Source organism: Polyodon spathula, chromosome 19 (assembly GCF_017654505.1).
Source record: "Polyodon spathula isolate WHYD16114869_AA chromosome 19, ASM1765450v1, whole genome shotgun sequence".
In the NCBI taxonomy this organism is placed as follows: Eukaryota; Metazoa; Chordata; class Actinopteri; order Acipenseriformes; family Polyodontidae; genus Polyodon; species Polyodon spathula.
In genome coordinates this window covers 19904259-19926194 of record NC_054552.1, presented here as the reverse complement: position 1 = coordinate 19926194, position 21936 = coordinate 19904259, and the positions used below count along the sequence as shown (strand labels likewise).

At 42.7% G+C, this 21936-nt stretch overlaps 1 protein-coding gene across 3 annotated transcripts in view; it reads right to left on the bottom strand.

The window, feature by feature from the left end:
- Positions 1-21936, bottom strand: part of LOC121294588 (thrombospondin type-1 domain-containing protein 4-like) — a 185801-nt gene that overhangs the window by 10882 nt on the left and 152983 nt on the right. For all 3 annotated transcript variants that reach the window (XM_041218433.1, XM_041218431.1, XM_041218432.1), the window contains 7 exons: positions 15339-15514; positions 14483-14579; positions 13268-13474; positions 12929-13058; positions 12304-12508; positions 10538-10711; positions 5180-5353 (listed from right to left, as the gene is read on the bottom strand). In XM_041218433.1, coding sequence (XP_041074367.1) covers positions 5180-5353; positions 10538-10711; positions 12304-12508; positions 12929-13058; positions 13268-13474; positions 14483-14579; positions 15339-15514 — 1163 coding nt within the window. The remainder of the gene's footprint in view (positions 1-5179; positions 5354-10537; positions 10712-12303; positions 12509-12928; positions 13059-13267; positions 13475-14482; positions 14580-15338; positions 15515-21936) is intronic.

Here is a 21936-nt window from a genome sequence, read left to right as displayed (position 1 = left end):
TCCACCACCCTCGCTCTGCTGTATCCACCACGCTTGCTCTGCTCTATCCACTCCATACTTCACTCTGCTCTATCCACACCTACACCCTCACTGTGCTCTATCCCCTCTACCCTCAATACTCTATCATCTCCTCCACTCTATCCACCACCCTCACTCTGCTCTATCAACTCCACCCTCAATGCTCTATCAACACCTCTGCCACCCTCTCTGCGCTCGATCCACTACACACTCAATGCTCTATCCACTTCTCTACTTTCACTCTGCTCTATCCATTACACATTCACTCTGTTATATCCACTTCTCCACCCTCACTCTGCTCTATCCACTCCACTCTCAATGCTCTAACCACTCCTCCACCCTCATACGTATCTATCTAAAACCCTCAATCTGCACTATCCACTCCACCATAACTCTGCTCTATCTACTCCTCTACCATTACTCTGTTCTATCCACCACCCTCACTCTGCTCTATCCAGTCCACCCTCATTGTGCTCTATCTACTCGTTTAATCTCACTCTGCTCTATCCACTCCTCCAGCCTCACTCTGCCCTAACCACTCCTCCAGCCCCACTCTTCTGGATCCACTCCACGACCCTCACTCTGCTCTCTCCACTTCACCCTCAATGCCCTATCCCCTCCTTCACCCTCACTCTGCTCTATTCACCACATTCACACTGCTCTATCCACTACTCCACCCTCACTCTGCCCAATCCACTCTGTCACCCTCTCTGTGCTCTATCCACTACACATTCAATGCTCTATCCACTCCTCTACTTTCACTCTGCTCTATCCACTCCTCCACCCTCACTCTGTTCTATACACTCCACTCTCAATGCTCTAACCACTCCTCCACCCTCATACTTATCTATCTAAAACCCTCAATCTGCACTATCCACTCCACCATAACTCTGCTCTACCCACTGCTCCATACTCACTCTGCTCTATCCACACCTACACCCTCAATGTGCTCTATCCACTCCACCCTCAATGCTCTATCCACTCCTCCACCCTCACCCTGCTCTATCCACCACCCTCACTCTGCTCTATCAACTCCACCCTCAATGCTCTATTAACTCCTCCACCCTCACACTGATCTATCCACCACCCTCTCTGCTCTATCCACTCCAGTCTCATTCTGCTCAATCCACTCCTCTACCCTCACTCTGTTCTATTCACCACCCTCACTCTGCTTTATCCACTCCACCCTCACTCTGCTCTATCAACTCCATCAACATCAATGCTCTACTCATTCCTCCACCCTCACATTGATCTATCCACCACCCTCACTCTGCTCTAAACACTATACCCTCACCCTGCTCAATCCAATCCTCCACCTTCACTCTGCTCTATCCAATCCTACAGACTCACTCTGCTGTATCCACTCCACGACCCTCACTCTGCTCTATCCACCACACTCACAATGCTCTATCCACTCCTACACCCTCTCTGTGCTCTATCCACTACACACTCAATGCTCTATCCACTCCTCTACTTTCACTCTGCTCTATCCACTACACATTCACTCTTCTGTATCCACTCCACGACCCTCACTCTGCTCTCTCCACTTCACCCTCAATGACCTATCCCCTCCTTCACCCTCACTCTGCTCTATCCATCACACTCACACTGCTCTATCCACTACTGCACCATCACTCTGCTCTATCCATTTGTCCATCCTCACTCTGCCCTATGCACTCCAACACACTCACTCTGCTCTATCCACTCCTCCACCCTCACTCTGCAATATCGACTCCTCCATCCTCACTCTGATTTATCCACTCCACCCTCAATGATCTATCCACTCCTGCACCCTCACTCTGCTCTATCAGCCACACTCACACTGCTCTATACACTCCTCCTCCCTCACTCTGCTCTATCCACTTGTCCCGCTTCACTCTGCCCTAACCACTCTGATACACTGACTCTGCTCTATCCATTACCCCACCCTAACTCTGCTCTATCTACACCACCCTCAATGCTCTCTCCACTGCTCCACCCTCACACTGCTATATCCTCTCCTCCATCCTCACTTCACTCTATCCACTCCACTACCCTCACTCTGCTCTATCCACTCCATCACCTCTCTGCTCTATCCACTCCTCCACCCTCATTGTGCTCTATCCATTCCTCCACACTCAATGCTCTTTCCACTCCTCCACCACAGCCTGCTCTATCCTCAACTCTCACTCTGGTCTATCCATTCCTCCACCCTCACACTGATCTATGCACCACCCTCACTCTGTTCTATCCACTCCACCTTCACTCTGCTCTATGCAATCCTCCAACCTCACTCTGCTCTATTCACTCCTCCACCCTCACTCTGCTCTATCCCCTTGTCCACCACTCTGCCCTATCCACTCCGCCACACTCACTCTGCTCTATCCACTCCTCCACCCTCACTCTGCAATATCGACTCCTCCATCCTCACTCTGATATATCCACTCCACCCTCAATGATCTATCCACTCCAAAACCCTCACTATGCTCTATCCACCACCCTCACTCTGCTCAATCCACTCAACCCTCAATCTGCTCTATCCACTCCACCGTCAATGTGCTATAGCCACTCCACCCTCAGTGCTTTATCAACTTCTCCACCCTCACACTGATCTATTCATCACACTCACTCTACTTTATCCACCACCCTAACTCTGCTCAATCCACTCAACCCTCACTCTGCTCTATCCACTCCACCCTCAATCTGCTCTAGCCACTCCACCCTCAGTGCTCTATCAACTCCTCCACCCTCACACTGCTCTATCCACTCCACCCTCACTCTGCTCTATTCAATCCTTCACCCTCACTCTGCTCTATCCACTCATCCACCCTCAAGCTTCACTATTCAATCCTCCACCCTCACTATTTTCTATCCAATCCACCACCCTCAATCTGCTCTATCCACTCCACCCTCAATGCTCTATCCACTCATCCACCCTCACTCTGCGCTATTCACCACCTTCACACTGCTCTATCCACTCCACCAACCTAATCCTGCTCTATCCACCACCCTCATACTGCTCTATCCACTCCAACTCCATCACTCTGCTCTATCTACTCTGCCACCCTCTCTCTGCTCTATCCACTACACCTTCACTCTGCTCTATCCACTCCTCTACTCTCATTCTGCTCTATCCACTCGACCACCCTCATTCTGCTCTATCCAATCCTCCAGCCTCACTCTGTGGTATCCACTCCACTTCCCTCACTCTGCTCTATCCATTCCACCATCAATGCTTTATCCACTCCCCCACCCTCACTCTGCTCTATCAGCCACATTCACACTGCTCTACACTCCTCCTCCCTCACTCTGCTCTATCCACTTGTCCCTCCTCACTCTTCCCTATCCACTCCGCCACACTCACTCTGCTCTATCCACTCCTCCACACTCACTATGCAATATTGACTCCTCCACCCTCACTCTGCTCTACCTATACCACCTGCAATGCTCTCTCCACTCCTTCCCCCTCAGCCTGCTCTATCCACTCCTCCACCCTTACACTACTCTATCCTCTCCTCCATCCTCACTTTGCTCTATCCACTCCACCCTCAATGCTGTATCCACTCCATCCTCACTCTACTCTATCCACTCCTCCACCCTCATTGTGCTCTATCCACTCCTCCACCCTCAATGCTCTTTCCACTCCTCCACCAACATCCTACTATATCCTCAACCCTCACTCTGGTCTATCCATTCTCCCACCCTCACACTGATCTATCCACCACCCTCACTCTGCTCTATCCACTCCACCCTCACTCTGCTCTATGCAATCCTCCACCCTCACTTTGCTCTATGCACTACTCCAGCCTCACTCTGCTGTATCCACTCCTCCACCCTCACTCTGCTTTTTCCACTCCATCCTCAATGCTCTATTCACTCTTCAACCCTCACTCTGCTCTATCCACCACACTCACACTGCTCTATCCACTCCTCCACCCCCACTCTGCTCTATCCCCTTGTCCACCATCATTCTGCCCTATCCACTCCGCCACACTCACTCTGCTCTATCCACTCCTCCACCCTCACTCTGCAATATCGACTCCTCCATCCTCACTCTGATCTATCCACTCCACCTTCAATGATGTATCCACTGCTCCACCCTCACTCTGCTCTATCCACTCCATTCTCACCATGCTCTATCCTCCACCCTCACTCTACTTTATCCACCACCCTCACACTTCTCTACCCACCACAATGGCGGTAAATACAGACTCCTGTATTGACTCCTCCACCCTCACTCTGCTCTACCTATACCACCTGCAATGCTCTCTCCACTCCTTCCCCCTCAGCCTGCTCTATCCACTCCTCCACCCTTACACTGCTCTATCCTCTCCTCCATCCTCACTTTGCTCTATCCACTCCACCCTCAATGCTGTATCCACTCCATCCTCACTCTACTCTATCCACTCCTCCACCCTCATTGTGCTCTATCCACTCCTCCACCCTCAATGCTCTTTCCACTCCTCCACCAACATCCTACTATATCCTCAACCCTCACTCTGGTCTATCCATTCTCCCACCCTCACTCTGCTCTATCCACCACCCTCACTCTGCTCTATCCACTCCACCACCCTTACCCTGCTCTATCCACCACCCTCACACTGCTCTATCCACTCCAACTCCATCACTTTGCTCTATCCACTCTGCCACCCTCTCTCTGCTCTATCCACTACACCATCACTCTGCTCTATCCACTCTACCCTCACTGTGCTCTATCCACTCCCCTACCCTCACTCTGCTCTATACACTCCACCACCCTCACTCTTCCCTATCCATTCCACCACACTCACTCTTCTCTATCCACTCCTCCACCCACACTTGGCTCTATCCACTCATCCACCCTCACTCTGCTCTAGCGCTATCATAATCTATCCATTCTTAAGACTATCTGATCTCCTTTTGCAATTAACAGGATTTTTTTCATTTTACTTAAGAAAACCAATATGCTTCAACAGAAAGCAGAAAATGTGAATATTTGGCTCAATTAATACCAAGCAGTGCATAATAGCACAAGCATTGTCTTTAAATTGGGATAGTGTGATTACTCAGTTATCTGTAATAGATTAACTTGTTTTGGTCACTAATAAGTATGACGTCAGAAAGCAAACCCAGGCATTACGGTCCAGTGTTCAATGGTGTATTAGGCTTTGTTGGAGCAAAGAGGGTAAACGAAAGTGCTCACCTGACTCCAGCTGCCTGTGAACCATTGCACTCGGCTTTCGCAGAGGCCATTATTACACGCCATGACCTCTGCGGGGCGCTCATGGCCACACCCCTCCAGGGGGAGGCTGCTTATGTGATTGGTCATGCACAGCACAGATCGGGACCGGACTCCAACTCCACAGTCCGCAGAACACTGCAGGGAGACATGAAAATACACAAATCAGAAACCATAGCAACAGATGTCCTTACCTGGAGGGAGACGTGACTTAACCATGGAAGGGAACTGGGGGGTAGACAGTTTTCATAGGACTAAATTCCACCTTTAACACCATTTATGAAGTACATTTATGTTTACCAGTTGTTAAAAAATGTCTGCCATCTGTATGTTCTTGTCTTTAAGAATGCTCTCTTGTATCGTTTGTATAGTTTGGAATGCTAGATCATTTCATAGGCTCTATGATATTTCAGTTGTATTTACGCCAGATTAATTTTCCTTAATAAAATATAAAAATCTGGGGATTAAAGTGTGTAGTGCAGGATGCGCCCTACAGCCTGGAGAGCATCGGTTCTGGTCCAGGCTAATCCACTGCTGGCCGTAGAAACCCAGCCCACCCCTTTATTCAAAGCTTACACATCCCATTAGTCCTCAGTCACACACTTCGGGCCAATGGGAACACACTGAACACGTGCTTACACAGTGACTCACAAATGGGACCAATCACAGGGGAGACACAGACCAGGCACTACATGACTGATAAAGGGGGACGGGCCAATCACAGGGGAGACAAAGAACATGCTCCTGCACGCAGGCTAGGGTCACACAGCAACAGAGACAGAGTAAAACAATGGCGGTAAATACAGAGGGGAAGGGAGCACATTTACAAACAACGAGAACGATATAAGACACACACAGCACGTAAACACACATATACAGAAGTACGGTACAACACAAATGCACAGATAATTAGAGTATATTACTCTGACAAACACCACTTTGATCTTTACAGTAATGGGACTAAGTTGATAAGTTTGCTTTAAAAAAAAAAAAAAAAAAAAAAAAAAACTTGGCATTTCTTCAGTCCAAGCAGTATCCACAATGGTTGGCATGCAAACAAATATTTACAAAACTACAAGAACAAACTATTTAAGGGCAAGACAGGGTTACAAAGCAGATGTATTTCTAATATGAACACAATTATTGTAGAGAACAAAGGAACAAGGTACATTAGACAATCTTACCACCTGAGACTGAGGTGAAAATGATTGAAATCAGTCCTGTTCTCTTCCAATAATTGAGTTACGTAAAATAAGTTATTCACCTACTTATCGATTTTTCCTATTGAAATCCCTTGTACAGTAGTTAATAAACAAATGGAGTACTGAACCTCCCACTATTTTAAACCACTTCATATCCCACAGGGTGTATTGTGAAAACTGGACGAAGCGGGGGTGTAGACTGAACTCTGATCACACTGCAAAGCTGGGCTCTGTTTTACAGGTTGGAACAGGCGCTGTCCAATGTGTACACATGCTTGCTCTGTTCAGACACAGGAAGAGCACCAGAAAGGATTGTTTACATTCTTCACACACAAAGAGAAATTGGACAAAATAAATGTGTTCTCTCCACTGCCAGATCTGCAGCTTGGCCTGTGTTATGCCAATTGCACTGGCCAAGTCTGTCCCTCTGGGGCTACACAACTGTATCCAAGACACTTTATGGAGGTTTATTAGGTAGTTTACATTTCAGCTATAGCTATCTATCTATTTGTATCCATCAATCTATGTATACCTCTTGTGTTGCTTGGTAAGTTATTAACTAGAAAATGCATCTAATAAAATAGGACAGACTAGCTCACCATGATAATCTGTTTAACATTATTTATTTTCTGGTTAAACTAAAAAGAAAAATAGCACATTTATTAAAAAATGAAAACAACGCTGATAGTCTAATGGGGCAGGACTCTTGTGGGTATCGTCTCCCTCCTTCCCACCCCGAAGACATAACAGTAAGTACACCTGTGTTATCTAAATAAAGCACAGATCCTTTAGGGGAGCACATTGTGGTTTAATATATGGAGAAACTGCACAGAGAAAACACAGGAACTATAGTGAGAGAGCAACTGATGAACAATTGCACTAGCCTTTATTAAAGCGTTTTGATTTATTTGAAATACAGCGTTTACTTTTTGGAAGCTGTTTCATTACAATGTGACTATTAATTGTTTACATGATATCATTGGATCTGCATCTAAAAGTTATCTAAAATAAGCCTGCACATGCGGAAATGCAAAGCACCCCACTAAGGAGGGAGACGTTGCACTGTAATGAGAGCACCTGTGTCAAAACCAGTGGAGCAAACACATACCCATTGTCCTTTTACAAGTTAATACAGTTTAGTTTGATAGGGAAACAGAATGAGGGACCTATTTTACCATTATTATTATTACCACCCCTAACTGACAAATAAGTGTCTATTAAATGAATTAAAAAATGGAGGATATAAAATCTGCCACTGCTTATAATGTTTTTGATAAGACCCTTCTTAACTTTGTTTTTTATTTTAAGAAGCTTGGCTTAACAGAAACCCAGCATACTGTACAGTTATTTATTAATGCCTGTGCTCATCACGTCCTTCACAATCTGATAGTTTGAGCTAATGTCTGCAGGAAAGGGCTCACTTTAAAAAACCCAGCAATAAATCCCCTCACTAAGATTCTGTAAATATCTCTCTAAACAAAAGAAGAAACACAACTCCATCTCTCAAACCCCGGCACTTTTCCACTTAAAAGGTATGCATTCTGCTGTAGATTTTGGCAAAGAAAGTGTTTTGGCTACACTGTGAAGGAGCTGACCTTCCATTGTTCATTGGGTTTTATGTTATTTTTGATTAATAAACCCAACCTTTTAGAAACATTACCTGGAACGCATGTCAGTGTTTTAAGAGGAGGCAATCCATGTATTTTCTAAGCACATCTCTGGTTACTAAGACAACTATACTGTCCTTCCAGCATTAGTCATTTCTCAATTTTAGTTAAAAAATATCCATACCACAAAAGCTATGGTATAGCCTATTACTAGGACTAGCAACATAATTATTGATATAGAGTTAAATAATTTTTTATTGAAACTCTTCCAAGGAACACTGAACAGTTTCTATAGTCCAATTATCATGAAGGGAATGCTGCTTGGCTAGGCCCAAATTATGATGCCAACCTTATGATTATGATAACCTAATTACAATCACCTGGAGCTTTACATTGCTTCTGTGTATCTCAGGTTCGTAACATTTTTATTTGATAAAAACCCAAAAGAACCCAAAAAAGTTTAGAATGACTGAAAAATACAAGATGATGCAATAGGCCACTATAATTCAAGCCAGGTTTTGACATGGATAGTTTGTTCTCCATTGATTCAATCCCTGGAAACCACACAGTGGCCCTGCAGCCCTAAGGATGAGTAAGTACAGGCCAGTCTCTCTGCTTCTCTGAAGGACTGCATTATTCCCCTCTAACTGAGTGTGTAATGACTTCCTTCCTTGCTGTCTATCTCTACAGGAACTGTGTCCCAGGATCACAGGTTCTTCAAAGAGGCAGAAATGAAGAGCAGCTGTTGAACTACCTCGTGTGCAGTGCGCTCTTCTATGGGGGTATTTGACAGCACAGGCCTAGTATTGTAGGATGGCATGGGCCGTCTTTCAAAAGAGCTGCTGCAATAACCGATATCAGTATAATCTTATACAGTGTTTGCTTATCATTCTGGTGATGTTATAAGAATCTTTTTAAATTATTATCATTATTAATAATCAAAAACACTTTGACCAAAACAAGGTAACACCTGAAATGGTTTATGAGATATGCCTAAAGATTAATAATGAGATTAATTGTGCACTTTAATAATGAGAACATCTAAACCCTCCATTTTCAACTCTCAAGACCTGTCACTCCAAGCAGTAAAATCTAGAACAAAGAAGCCAGTCATTTTTAAACACAGGAAAAGAGTCCAACTTTAAAAAAAAAAAAAGAAAAGAAAAGAAATGGAAGGCAAGCGCCAGCATCTGTAGAAGTCATTTGCAGCTCGTGCTCCCTGTAATTTACAGCCTGCCCGTCTCAGATTGTATAAATGTACTCCTCGCGTTTTGTGGCTGCCATACCCCTGACTGCCATGATAATCCTGGCTCAGGGTCTTCCCATCTGAATCCCTTTCCTGACTGCAGTGCCAGTGCTCCTGCCAAAGCAAACCTCACTGAGCCCAACAGAACAGCACTGCCCAACCTCAGTCCAGGGACTCCTCCTTTCTCAATCCAGCAGGCTCTGTGTCATGGTAAGGCAGCAGTTAAGTCTTTATGGCCATCCAGACCCTGGTCTCTAATTGTATCCTTTTATGCTCAGTGTTCATTGCGCTGAATTACTGTTGAGGACTGTAACTGAGACCACAATACAGTAGCTCTCTATAGCAATTATTGTTCTTGTTCTGTAAGGTGGTAAGGGGTTACATGTCCTTCCATGCGACCAGGTGACCAAGGCTTTACATTTAAAAGAGGAAGGTGCATAGCAGTCTCTTGTCTTGCTCAACCCCTGTCTGAATCACGTTACCACCAGATGATTCCCATCTAATGTGTAACAGGAGACACTGAAAATTCAATCAAACTCGTCTTTAGAATTGGCTCATGGTACTGTTTTTGTTGATGGAGACAGTGATGCCCATTGTCCTGCACTATACGGGAATACAAATGTTGATGCTGTTTTAATTGTGATCATGCTGATTACATTATAAGAATTGGTCTGGAGTCAAATTGCGCAACATCATATGTATGCTGTGTAAATTATGTGGCCAAGGGTTTGCTAGTTTTGGAAAAAAATAAAATAAATTAGCATAATTTGGTTCACAGTTTGTTCCCAAAGCTGTTTCTTTGGCTTTTGAGCTTGTGTTGAATACTGGTGCTGAAGTGGAAAAAAACACACTGAACAATTACTGGGTGTGTCTAGCAGGGTTATCACAATGTGCTGATAGAATCTATACAATCAGCATGTGGATTGATGCGTGTACACTGGCCAAGTCTTGTGTGAACAGAAGTGCACCCTCAGGTACATTTTCAATTTTGTACCACGAACTGCACCAATTAACCATTAAAATGTCATGCATAAATAAAACAGACTTAATTGCTAAACTATTGCCTGTTTGAAACCAATTTTACATGAGGGTTATGACCTCCTATTTATGAAAATATTTTGGGCCCATGAATCTGTACACAATTGAATTTGCACAAAAAAATAATGCTTCTTTTCATGGATTTTGAACTGTTCAGTCAGACATAAGGAATGCTGAGATGTACTTGGATAACTCTGGGTATTAATTAGTATATTGGAGACTTCCTTACCCTGTTCCCCCATTCTGTGAAGAACCAGCTCTTTGCGCAGGGCCCCATGTCACAGTTCTCAATGTCGGTGGGCCTCAGCTTCATGTTGCACTCTTCATCGTCCACAAAGTCTCCCACGTTACTGACACAACGCACCTCCCGCGAGCGCTGACCCACACCGCAGGGCACTGAACACTGAGGAGGGAAGCAAACACTCACACATTGTGCTTTAACCCTTTTACTGGCATGTGATGTTTGCCCTTTTCTTTTGTTATAACAGTATTTGAAAATTCATCAAAATAACTGTAAAAAATGTGTGTGTGTGTATATATACAGAAAGCCAGCTGCCCTACATATATATATATATATATATATATATATATATATATATATATATATATATATATATATATATATATTATATACATATATAAATAATCAGACTAAAGGCAACATCAATAAAAAGAGGGAGTTTGTCTTGCCCCTTTGTATAAATATCACATCTCTATATGACTGAACCTGGCTGTTTGGAGTTTGGAATAACAAATTGCATTCCTTTGTTCATCTCAATCTCTACAAATATCACTTTGTTTCTTTAATAAAAACAAAAACAAGAACAGTTTTTGACAATCTTGCACTCTGATTTATTTTTCGAGTAAAATACTCTCAAAGTCACCAACGTCTCTATTTACCATCTGCAAAACTCATTCCTCACATTGTCTGATACTAAGAAACTAATCCATGCTTTTGTGTAATTCTGACTTGACTACTGCAATGCTCTGTTTGCTGGGCTCCTGGGTCATGCCATAACTCGTCTGCAGCTTCAACAAAACACAGCTGCATGGTTTCTCAGCAGAACGAAAAGAAAAGAGACCACGTAACTCCTAGTGAAGATTAGTGTTGATTTTAAAATTGGACTTTGGATTTATGAAACACTTAAAGGTGTGATACCAGATCATATAGAGGAGCTTGTATTCACCTGTATACTTCCATGTGATTTAAGGTCACCTGATGCGGGTCTGGTGTGCCTCCCACAAGTGCAAACAAAAAGGAAGGGAGGGAGTGCTTGTAGTTACCATGCTCCCAGATTGTGGAATGCACTGCAACTTCATTTCAGAAGTGCTACATCAGTTAATGATTTTACATCCAAATTAAAAACATACTTTTACAGTTTAACTTCTTTTAAATACATTTATAAACTGTGTTTCAAAATGTGTACATTTCTTTCTTTTCAATTTTGTATTTTTTTTTTTTTATCTTTTTACTCTTTTTCTTTATACATAACTACATTATTTGGACTTTCTTTTGCTTTGTCTTGAGATGGATGGTTTGACTACATTTTGATCAAATTAGATTACATTTTAGCTTTCTTTTCCCAATCTATCAACGCATAATAATTTTGCCATACATGTGGTGGTTAGATCTGCACAGACACATAACTAGAGTGGCAGTCAAACAACTGGGACTGTGATGGTGATACCATAGTTTTCCCATAAAGTTTGGTACTGTATAAGGAGTAAAGACAGTTTCACGACCCATTATAAATTGGCAGGATTAACAAGTGAGCTATAGCTGAACCCAGGCCTCCAGGAGTAAGGAAGTAATGAGATGATGCCAGGAAAACTCCACCAACATGCTTGCAAATCCATAACGAAATAGAAATAGTCACTCAAAAAAATCCATCATTGCTAATATATGCCAATATCTACACACTACTACAGTATACCATTATTAAATACAGAGTGCTTTGGGAGATTGTCTACAGTACTTAATGGGTGGTCACTCACCAAGCTCCATTCAGTGCGGATCTGCCACTCGCTGCAGATCTTGAGCTGGCAGGTGCTGGTGGTTTCGGGCTTCTCCAGGTGCTGGCAGCGGTTTGGCTGCACGGTCAGGGTGCGGTTTGCATAGACCTGCCGGCACAGAACCTGCCTGTGCTGCATCCCCAAGCCACAAGTCTTACTGCACTCTGACCACTCGCCGATGTCCCAGCTGTAAAACAATCAAAATCAAAACTAACAACATAATTCCTTAAATTTTCCATGTATAGTTTCTATGCATGGGCCTCAAATGAAAACGTGAAACAGTGAAAACAGTAAATTGTTGAAGTAAATACAGTAAAATATAGTGCTTTTACAATACTGGAAACATGGCCTAACAGTGAGTTATAGGGGGAGCACTGCACTAAGTCACTCGTAACAACAGTTCTAAGAATAGTCTATAAGTAAAATGTACTTATAGAGTAGGTTTGATGGCTTTTACAATACTTTAAGCAGTTAGCAAGAAGTACTAAATGGTAAGGCAGATGTCAGCAGTTGTAAGTTGTTAAAACACCCATGGTTACTGTATAAACTCACTTTGTGAACGCCACGGCCCTATGAATGTTAAATAAAAGAGTCAATTGATTCTCACAAGGCAGGACAGGCTTGGACATTGCAGGGCTCTTCCTCAGCGCTGGGCTTGGACCCGGTGTCACACAAACTGTCTGACACCTCCTCATGGCTCACTCTGTGTACGCAGCGGAAGATCACAAACCGGGAACCTGCAGGGAAGAGAGACAGAGAAGAGGTACATTGAAGCAGAAAGTACAGTAGTGTAGCCTGGGAGCCAGAACATCATCAAGCATGCAGGGCACTGCTGCCTAGTGTACAATCCATTCAGAGCCTCAGGACAGCAATGCTTCAGGACACTGCTTTCTAGTGTTTCTCATAGGGTATCTCCAATACCAGATATTGAGGTTGCATTTCCTACCTCTGCCACAGGTGGCAGTGCACTCGGTGGTGCCGGCCTGTTTCCAGTTGTAATCCCGCTGCCTCTTGGGTGGGAGGGCTGCAGGGACATGGCTTTTGGGGTTCCTGCCTGGATAATCCCCCCCGCCCTGGCTGTGTGGGCTCTCGTACTCTTCTCTGTTGGGGTTGCTGCTGTCCAACACCCCTAGCTGACCGTTTAGGGGGTCCCCTGGTTAGTAAAGTTAGAGACATTGTACAGTTAAATCAAGCAAATTGCTACATTCTCCTGGTTTCAACGTTATCACAGAAAGTGAACTCAAAACGCACTCCTCAGTAACATAACTTAATGGGTTACAGAACACCTTGCAGTGTTTCCAACAAACAATTGCTTTCATGCAATCTGAAGTTAAATCAGAAAAACATGATTCTGTGTAGTGATGATCAAGTGAGGGAGACCAGGCAAAGTTTGAATGTGCTGTTCCTAAATGATCTCTCTGACAGTACATATTTGTGTTACCATTAGTCCAAAAATGTTCAGTGAAGAAAAAAGTACTAAAACTCTTTGGTTATTACAGCTTCTATAGCACTGAATAGTCAATTAGAAAAGTGACAGCTGACCTGAGAAACTGGTAGTCACTATCGTAACTTCAGTATCAAAACAGCAGAGCAGTGTTTTACCACCAGCAAAACTACAAACTCAACAAAAATGTGTTGTGTGTTTAAAGGGTATACTAGTAGTGAACTAGCAATGGCAGTATTTATATTGTATTCAGCTGTTTGAATTGAAAGGGGTTTGGATAGATGGAATGAGGAAGAGCATACATGACATTTTAGAACATTAAGAAAAGATTTTATGCAATTTTTTATATTGTGCACAAACAACAAAGTACATTCAAATAGATGACCAGACCCCATCAAATACATGATTAAAGTCGACTGATTTTCTCTCGACAATTCCACATTCTACCTCTACCTTCTACACAGCTTTTAGCACAAGATTGGGTGATATCTTTTGCCATTCTTCTCAACAGATCCAGTCCAGACTGAAGACAGGAGACAGTCTGGACTATGGACCAAGAACCTTGATGCTTCTAATCCACAGTTAAAAAAAATGTGACCAAATGCACATTATATAGTGTGACACTCAAAGAGATCAGCGCTTCTTTTTAAATGTAAGTTGCCCACAAAGACGCTGCTCAAGTGAGTGCAGTGTCTTTCCCTGGGTGCTGATACTCACCGGACCTCCTGTCGGCAGGGAGCTGGGTGCTGATTAGATTCTCTACTGGCAGAATGAATTCATAGTGGACTCCAGGGTTCGGCTGCTGATATATCATCTGGAAAGCAAACACAATCCTAGATCACCAGGACCCTTATCCAAGTGGGTGGATGCCAACTGTGTTCATGTTTTATGAGACCTGTGTCGCTAATAAAAGTGCACAACAGGTACAATTTATGTAATTATTTTGTTAGCTACAATTACTGAGGTTATGCTATGTTAGTCCACTTTTTATTACTGGTTGTCATTCATTTTTGAAACCACATACTGTATGAAGAATACAATATTAGAAATGGTACTTAACAAATGAGAAATCTTTTTTTTGCAAAAAGGATGGCCATTCTAAGTCATATAACAAACTGAAAGATTTGGCAGTTTAAAAACTACATCAAATTTAAATGGATAGATCTTGAAAATATTTAGTTCCCAAGGCTTTAAACTTTAGGGCCAGTATCACATGCACTTGTGTTAGTAGACAGGGGCATTCTTTATAGATTTACCAGGAACCAGGAATGACCGATTTTTAAATGTAGTAACTGTAAAAGATTAAGGACAAACTCCTCAGTCCTGTCCACATTGTATGGCTAGGTTTGTGATGTGCACTACACTGCTGCCAAAGACCATCAAACTCATTCAACCAGATTCAAACCCAGGCCCAAGCTAGCTACACCACTCTTAGTCCCCTGATATTTCTCTTTGTACTTCTATGCTTTTCATATGCACGTGACATTCATTAATTTTCCATAATAAAAGGGTGTCCAATGGTCAGCCCATTGCTAAGGGGGTAGTTCTGAACTACTGAGGCCTGGATACTCACGTAGACATCAGCGATCTCGCTGGTGGGCCCCTCAGCGATGAAGGACTCCCCAGCTGTGCTGCTGATCTCGTTGGGGCGCCGGTAGGTGAACATTGTGCCCACGCCCTCGTACTTCCCTGGTCGATCGATTGCCCAGTTGCCATTGATAATGGAGCGCCCAGACCGAGTGCGCAGTGCTGCCGAGAGAAGAGAAAAGAGTGAGAGAGCATATCAGCTTTTAGATCAACAAACAAGACTGTTCTTGCTTTAACCTTTTCAGATGCCATGTCAAGAGACATTATCACGCTATACTGTTTTCTTAATAAAATAAGCTAAAAGTGATCTCTTAGCAGTTTGTAGCAGTGTCAGTAAAAATACTAGAAGCTAAATAACGTAAATAACACATTTTTGACTAGAAGTCTTTTTCAATATATACTGCATTGTCATTGAATTTATGTAGTTTATTTTAGCATTTCTAGAAGTATATGATGCTGGGGATATTTCACATGCCACTATGTTTAGATAAACTGACTAGCCTCTCAGATGCCACATCTCTGAGAAAATCTAAGTATATAAGAGATAACTAATCCCATTTTAGCGCCAATAGAAATCAAAACCAAGGGAACAGATACAAACCTTTGTGACTGGTAGTCGGCTGAGTAAATAGGTTTCAGGGGAAGTTCTTTCCCCAGCTGTCAGCTCATTTGGTCAGTTTATTTGTAAGGACGTGATCCCAATTCATTATTTAAGTAGCGCTCCAAGGACAATTGCCTTTGGTGCAGAGTTTTATTTCAAAGAATGGATCAGATTATGAAAACAGCAAGGGCACCGCAATAAAAACCTTCAGAAGCGATTCCATTCAGTCTTGTAGATTGGAACTTGTTCCTTTCAAATGGATGTCACTGTGTCAAAACCGTCTGGCCACCCACAAATCAACTAGGTGGTGTAAAAAATATGCTTTGCCCACCTGTGGCAAAGTGTAAGCCTTGCACAATGAAATATGTAGTTTATTGTATGTTTTTGTGTTAATTGTTACAATTGATTTAATGGTTTAGCTGCTGTGGCGCTCCGCTGGGGACGATTACCCGTCTGCGTGGAGCAGCAGCTGAAAGCAATCAGCTGTTCCAGCAGGCAGGTGGGCGTGTCTCAACAGAGCGTCAATATAAAAGCATGGCGATCGCTGTGATCGGGGCTGCTGCAAGGCCTGCCGTTTTCACGTCACCTTTTGAGTTATAGTTTGGGGTATTGTGTTTTATTTGCACTTTTTGTACAGTTTGCTGTATTTGTCCTCTGTGCGTTATCATCGCTGGTAACGTCACATGATCGCCTTTATTTTACTTTCATTTTATGTTTTTGTTAATAAATCCTGCGCGCCTGTGCCGACGTTTCAACACCACCTCTGTCTCTCTGTATGCTTGAACAGCGGCTACCCACACGCATGACTTGAGGAAGACCCTGTCACACCACCCCTTCAAGGAAGTCCTTGGAATAAGTAAAATCAATAAACTCATTCCAGTTTAAACTCATAATACTGTGTGACGAAGTATGCCCAGTAAAATGACATCCAAATACATTGCCTTGATTCTAACAATTCATGTACAGTACCATGAAAAAGTATTTGCCCCCTGTCTGATTTTATGCATTTTTGCATAATTTTGACACTGAATATTATCAGATCTTCAACCAAAATCTAATATTAAATAAAAAAGGGACCCTGAGTGAACAAATAACACAAAATGGTGATACTTATTTAATTTATTTATTAAAGAAAGTTATGCAACACCCAATGCCCCTGTGCAAAAAAGTAATCGCCCCCTTAGACTCAATAACTGTTTATGCCACTTTTAGCAGTAATAACTGCAACCAGTCGCTTCCTGTAGTTATTGACCAGTCTCTCACAGCGCCGTGGAGGAATTTTTGCTCACTCCTTCATGCAGAACTGCTTCAACTCAATGACATTTGTGGGTTTTCGAGCATAAACTGCTCGTTTCAGATCCTGCCACAACACCTCAATGGGGTTTAGGTCTTGACTTTGACTAGGCAATTCCAAAACTTCCAGAAAATTCCAAAAATGTCTTGTTCTTCAACCACTCTGATGTAGACTTGCTTGTGTGTTTCGAATCATTGCCTTTCTGCATGACCCAGCTGCGCTTCAGATTCAGCTCATGGATGGATTGCCTTACATTCTCCTGTAGAATTCTCTGATACAGAGCAGAATTCATGTTTCCTTCAAATGATGGCAACTCGTCCAGGTCCTGATGCAGCACAGCATTCCCAATTCATGACACTACCACCACCATGTTTGACCGTTGGTATGAGGTTCTTACTGTGGAATGCAGTGTTTGGTTTTTGCAAGACTTAACAGCACCCATGTTGGTCACAAAGTTCCATGTTTGACTCATCTGTCCATAGAACATTGTTCAAGATCATTCAGGTGCTTTTTGGCAAACTTGAGACGAGCATTCATGTTCTTTTTAGTGAGCAGTGATTTCCGCCTTGCTACTCTGCCATGAATCCCATTTTTGCCCAGTGTCTTTCTGATGGTGAAATCAAGAACACTGAACTTAGCCTAGGTGAGAGAAGCCTGCAGATCCATGGATGTTGTTCTAGGGTTCTTTGTGACTTCCTGGATGATTTTAAGCCTTGTTCTTGGAGAGATTTTGGCAGGACGACTACTCCTGGGAAGATTCACTACTGTCCCAAACTTTCTCCATTTGGAAAATATGGCTCTGACTGTGGTTTGGTGGAGCTACAGAGCCTTAGAAATGGCTTTGTAACCCTTTCCAGACTGATAGGCATCAACAACTTTTTTTTTTTTTTTTTCCCGGAGGTCTTCAGGAATTTCTTTTGATTGTGGCATGATGTGCCTCTTGTGTGCTGACTTCACTCTGATGGTAAGGGCCAAAGTTAGTCAGATTTATTTTGGGCAGGGCTCGTCCAAATTAGGCCTGATTGTTAACCAAAGTATTCAAACAGCTGACCCTAATTATCTCTTTAATTGGGTTGAGTTAACTAGGGGGACAATAACTTTTTCAAAGCTGAAGATTGCATGTTTGATTACCTTGCACACCAAACAAATGAAAGAAGCACCAAACTTTGGTGTCATTTTTTCTCTCAGACTCCCTCCATATACTACTACAACCCACAAAAATATCTGACCAAATTCAATGTGAAAAATGTGCAAAAATGCAGAAAATCAGACAGGGGGCAAATACTTTTTCACAGCACTGTATGTAGTACTTTCATAAAAATAGAAACAGTTCAATAAATTGGAAAAACTTTTTGGTATAGAGACAATTAAGCTTGTTTTTGGAAGGCAGTAACCACCAGGTGAAGCTGTAGCATCTAAACACTGAAACATGAAGAAAAAAACTTCTCCTTTTTCCCAGGATTACCTACAGTGGCTTGCGAAAGTATTGACCCCCTTTGGCATTTTTACTATTTTGTTGCCTTACAACCTGGAATTAAAATGGATTTTTTGGGGGTTTGTATCATTTGATTTACACAACATGCCTACCACTTTGAAGATGCAAAATATTTTTTATTGTGAAACAAACAAGAAATAAAACAAAAAAACAGAAAACTTGAGCGTGCATAAGTATTCACCCCCCCCCAAAGTCAATACTTTGTAGAGCCACCTTTTGCAGCAATTACAGCTGCAAGTCTCTTGGGGTATGTATCTATAAGCTTGGCACATCTAGCCACTGGGATTTTTGCCCATTCTTCAAGGCAAAACTGCTCCAGCTCCTTCAAGTTGGATGGGTTCCACTGGTGTACAGCAATCTTTAAGTCATACCACAGATTCTCAATTGGATTGAGGTCTGGGCTTTGACTAGGCCATTCCAAGACATTTAAATGTTTCCCCTTAAACCACTCAAGTGTTGCTTTAGCAGTATGCTTAGGGTCATTGTCCTGCTGGAAGGTGAACCTCCGTCCCAGTCTCAAATCTCTGGAAGACTGAAACAGGTTTCCCTCAAGAATTTCCCTGTATTTAGCACCATCCATCATTCCTTCAATTCTGACCAGCTTCCCAGTCCCTGCCAATGAAAAACATCCCCACAGCATGATGCTGCCAACACCATGCTTCACTGTGGGGATGGTGTTCTCAGGGTGATGAGAGGTGTTGGGTTTGCGCCAGACATAGCGTTTTCCTTGATGGCCAAAAAGCTCAATTTTAGTCTCATCTGACCAGAGTACCTTCTTCCATATGTTTGGGGAGTCTCCCACATGCCTTTTGGCGAACACCAAATGTGTTTGCTTATTTTTTTCTTTAAGCAATGGCTTTTTTCTGGCCACCCTTCCATAAAGCCCAGCTCTGTGGAGTGTATGGCTTAAAGTGGTCCTATGGACAGATACTCCAATCTCCGCTGTGGAGCTTTGCAGCCCCTTCAGGATTATCTTTGGTCTCTTTGTTGCCTCTCTGCTTAATGCCCTTCTTGCCTGGTCCATGAGTTTTGGTGGGTGGCCCTCTCTTGCCAGGTTTGTTGTGGTGCCATATTCTTTCCATACTTTAATAATGGCTTTAATGGTGCTCCGTGGGATGTTCAAAGTTTCAGATATTTTTTTATAACCCAACCCTGATCTGTACTTCTCCACAACTTTGTCCCTGACCTGTTTGGAGAGCTCCTTGGTCTTCATGGTGCTGCTTGCTTGGTGGTGCCCCTTGCTTAGTGGTGTTGCAGACTCTGGGGCCTTTCAGAACAGGTGTAGATATACTGAGATCATGTGACAGATCATGTGACACTTAGATTGCACACAGGTGGACTTTATTTAACTAATTATGTGACTTCTGAAGGTAATTGGTTGCACCAGATCTTATTTAGAGGCTTAATAGCAAAGGGGGTGAATACATATGCACGCACCACTTTTCTGTTATTTATTTTTTAGAATTTTTTTTAAACAAGTTATTTTTTTCATTTCACTTCACCATTTTGGACTATTTTGTGTATGCCCATTACATGAAATCCAAATAAAAATCCATTTTAATTCCAGGTTGTAAGGCAACAAAATAGGAAAAATGCCAAGGGGGGTCAATACTTTCGCAAGCCACTGTTTGTCAAACTACAGTACCTCCAGATATGAAGAGGTCTCCTCTTCTATGAACCCACAGCAATGGGTAGAGATCTCTGTCTTAAATATGTCTATCTGCTACAGTAGATGCTTAGCACTCTACCTGTATTATTGCATCACCCACACAATCTCAGAATACTCCCATATTATGCTATGCTCACTACCTTGAGCTAAGGAATGTCCAAACCATGTTTCATCTGAATACTGAATAAACACCTCCCTAGGGGGTCTAGTACCATTAGTCGGCTAAAATAAAAATAAAAAGCCCCCACTTCTACATCACACATCCATACTACATGGATGTTTTAAAAATATCAGCACACATAACGCATGAAAGGAAGGAACTTGTAACAGTGCCACCCAGTGACCAAATCTGGGAACTGCAACCTTGAAAGTTATAACAGAATTGTCTTCACTCCCCTAAATGTCAATATTCACTAGCTTTTTGGGCCTGAGTTTAAATCAGGAATGGCCACAGAAAAATTAAGCATGCTGTGTTTATATACCCTGTAAATATGATTTCACCACATAAAATGATCTCTGAGAGGCAGAGGGGTTGATGCGATCAACCTAAAATGCAGTTGCGTACCAAGTAAAAAGCTACAACTATATTCATTAATGTTCACTGAAATAGATTTAAAAACATCACCATATACAACTGGTGCTTTGCACTCACAGACGCAGGGCTTGCAAACCGGTTTCAGATCCTCACTTCTGCTCAGCTGTCAGCACCACTCTAAGCAGCGTGTTTTGCACCATTTCCCAGCAACTCCAATACAACTATTACATTAGCACCAACCAGGATTCTGACAGCTAAAGCACTGGCAAGGCCCTAACAAGCACACTATACACGAATGACAGCAATGACAGAAAGCACAGAAAACAGAAGTACAGACTATTGCGCGCTGCTCTCCAAGCTAAACAGAGCTTTTAGGGTTTGTGATGGCACATCTGGAAGAGGATTGCAAAAGCAGTTTCAGATTCTGTGCTTGGTCTGTGCAGGAAGCATACTTTCCCTTGGCTTCTGTGCTTGAATATGGTCCTATGTTTATATGCATATTCACACATCACACAAATCAACTTTTACTGGACAGCGTTCATGCACACTCCCTCCTGGAACAACATGGGGGCTCTAATTGGAATGAGTGACATACTACAGGAGTAGAAAACCAGCATTTGAGCATGATCTGGATACACTGCAATTTTTCCCCATGACAAACACACGTGCATATATACAGCCCAAATAAAAAGCTACAGTAATTGTATGCTATAAATCAAACTATGATTACTTCCTCTGGCTAAGTGATATACTAATAATAATAATGCCATAAACTTTGCACATGGATTGTGGTGAAAACAGATATCCAAATAAACTTGTATGAAATACAAGGGAGATGCCTAAAGAGATCTACCTACATTACAGTGTTGTATGTGTTTTTTTGCCACTTGAACCCTGTGCACTCACTTAACCTGTACAGTTGCCACCGCTTAGAACGGGCGCGTTTGTGTTAACGTGATTCACCCGCAGTAAGCGATGGACGGTATAAAC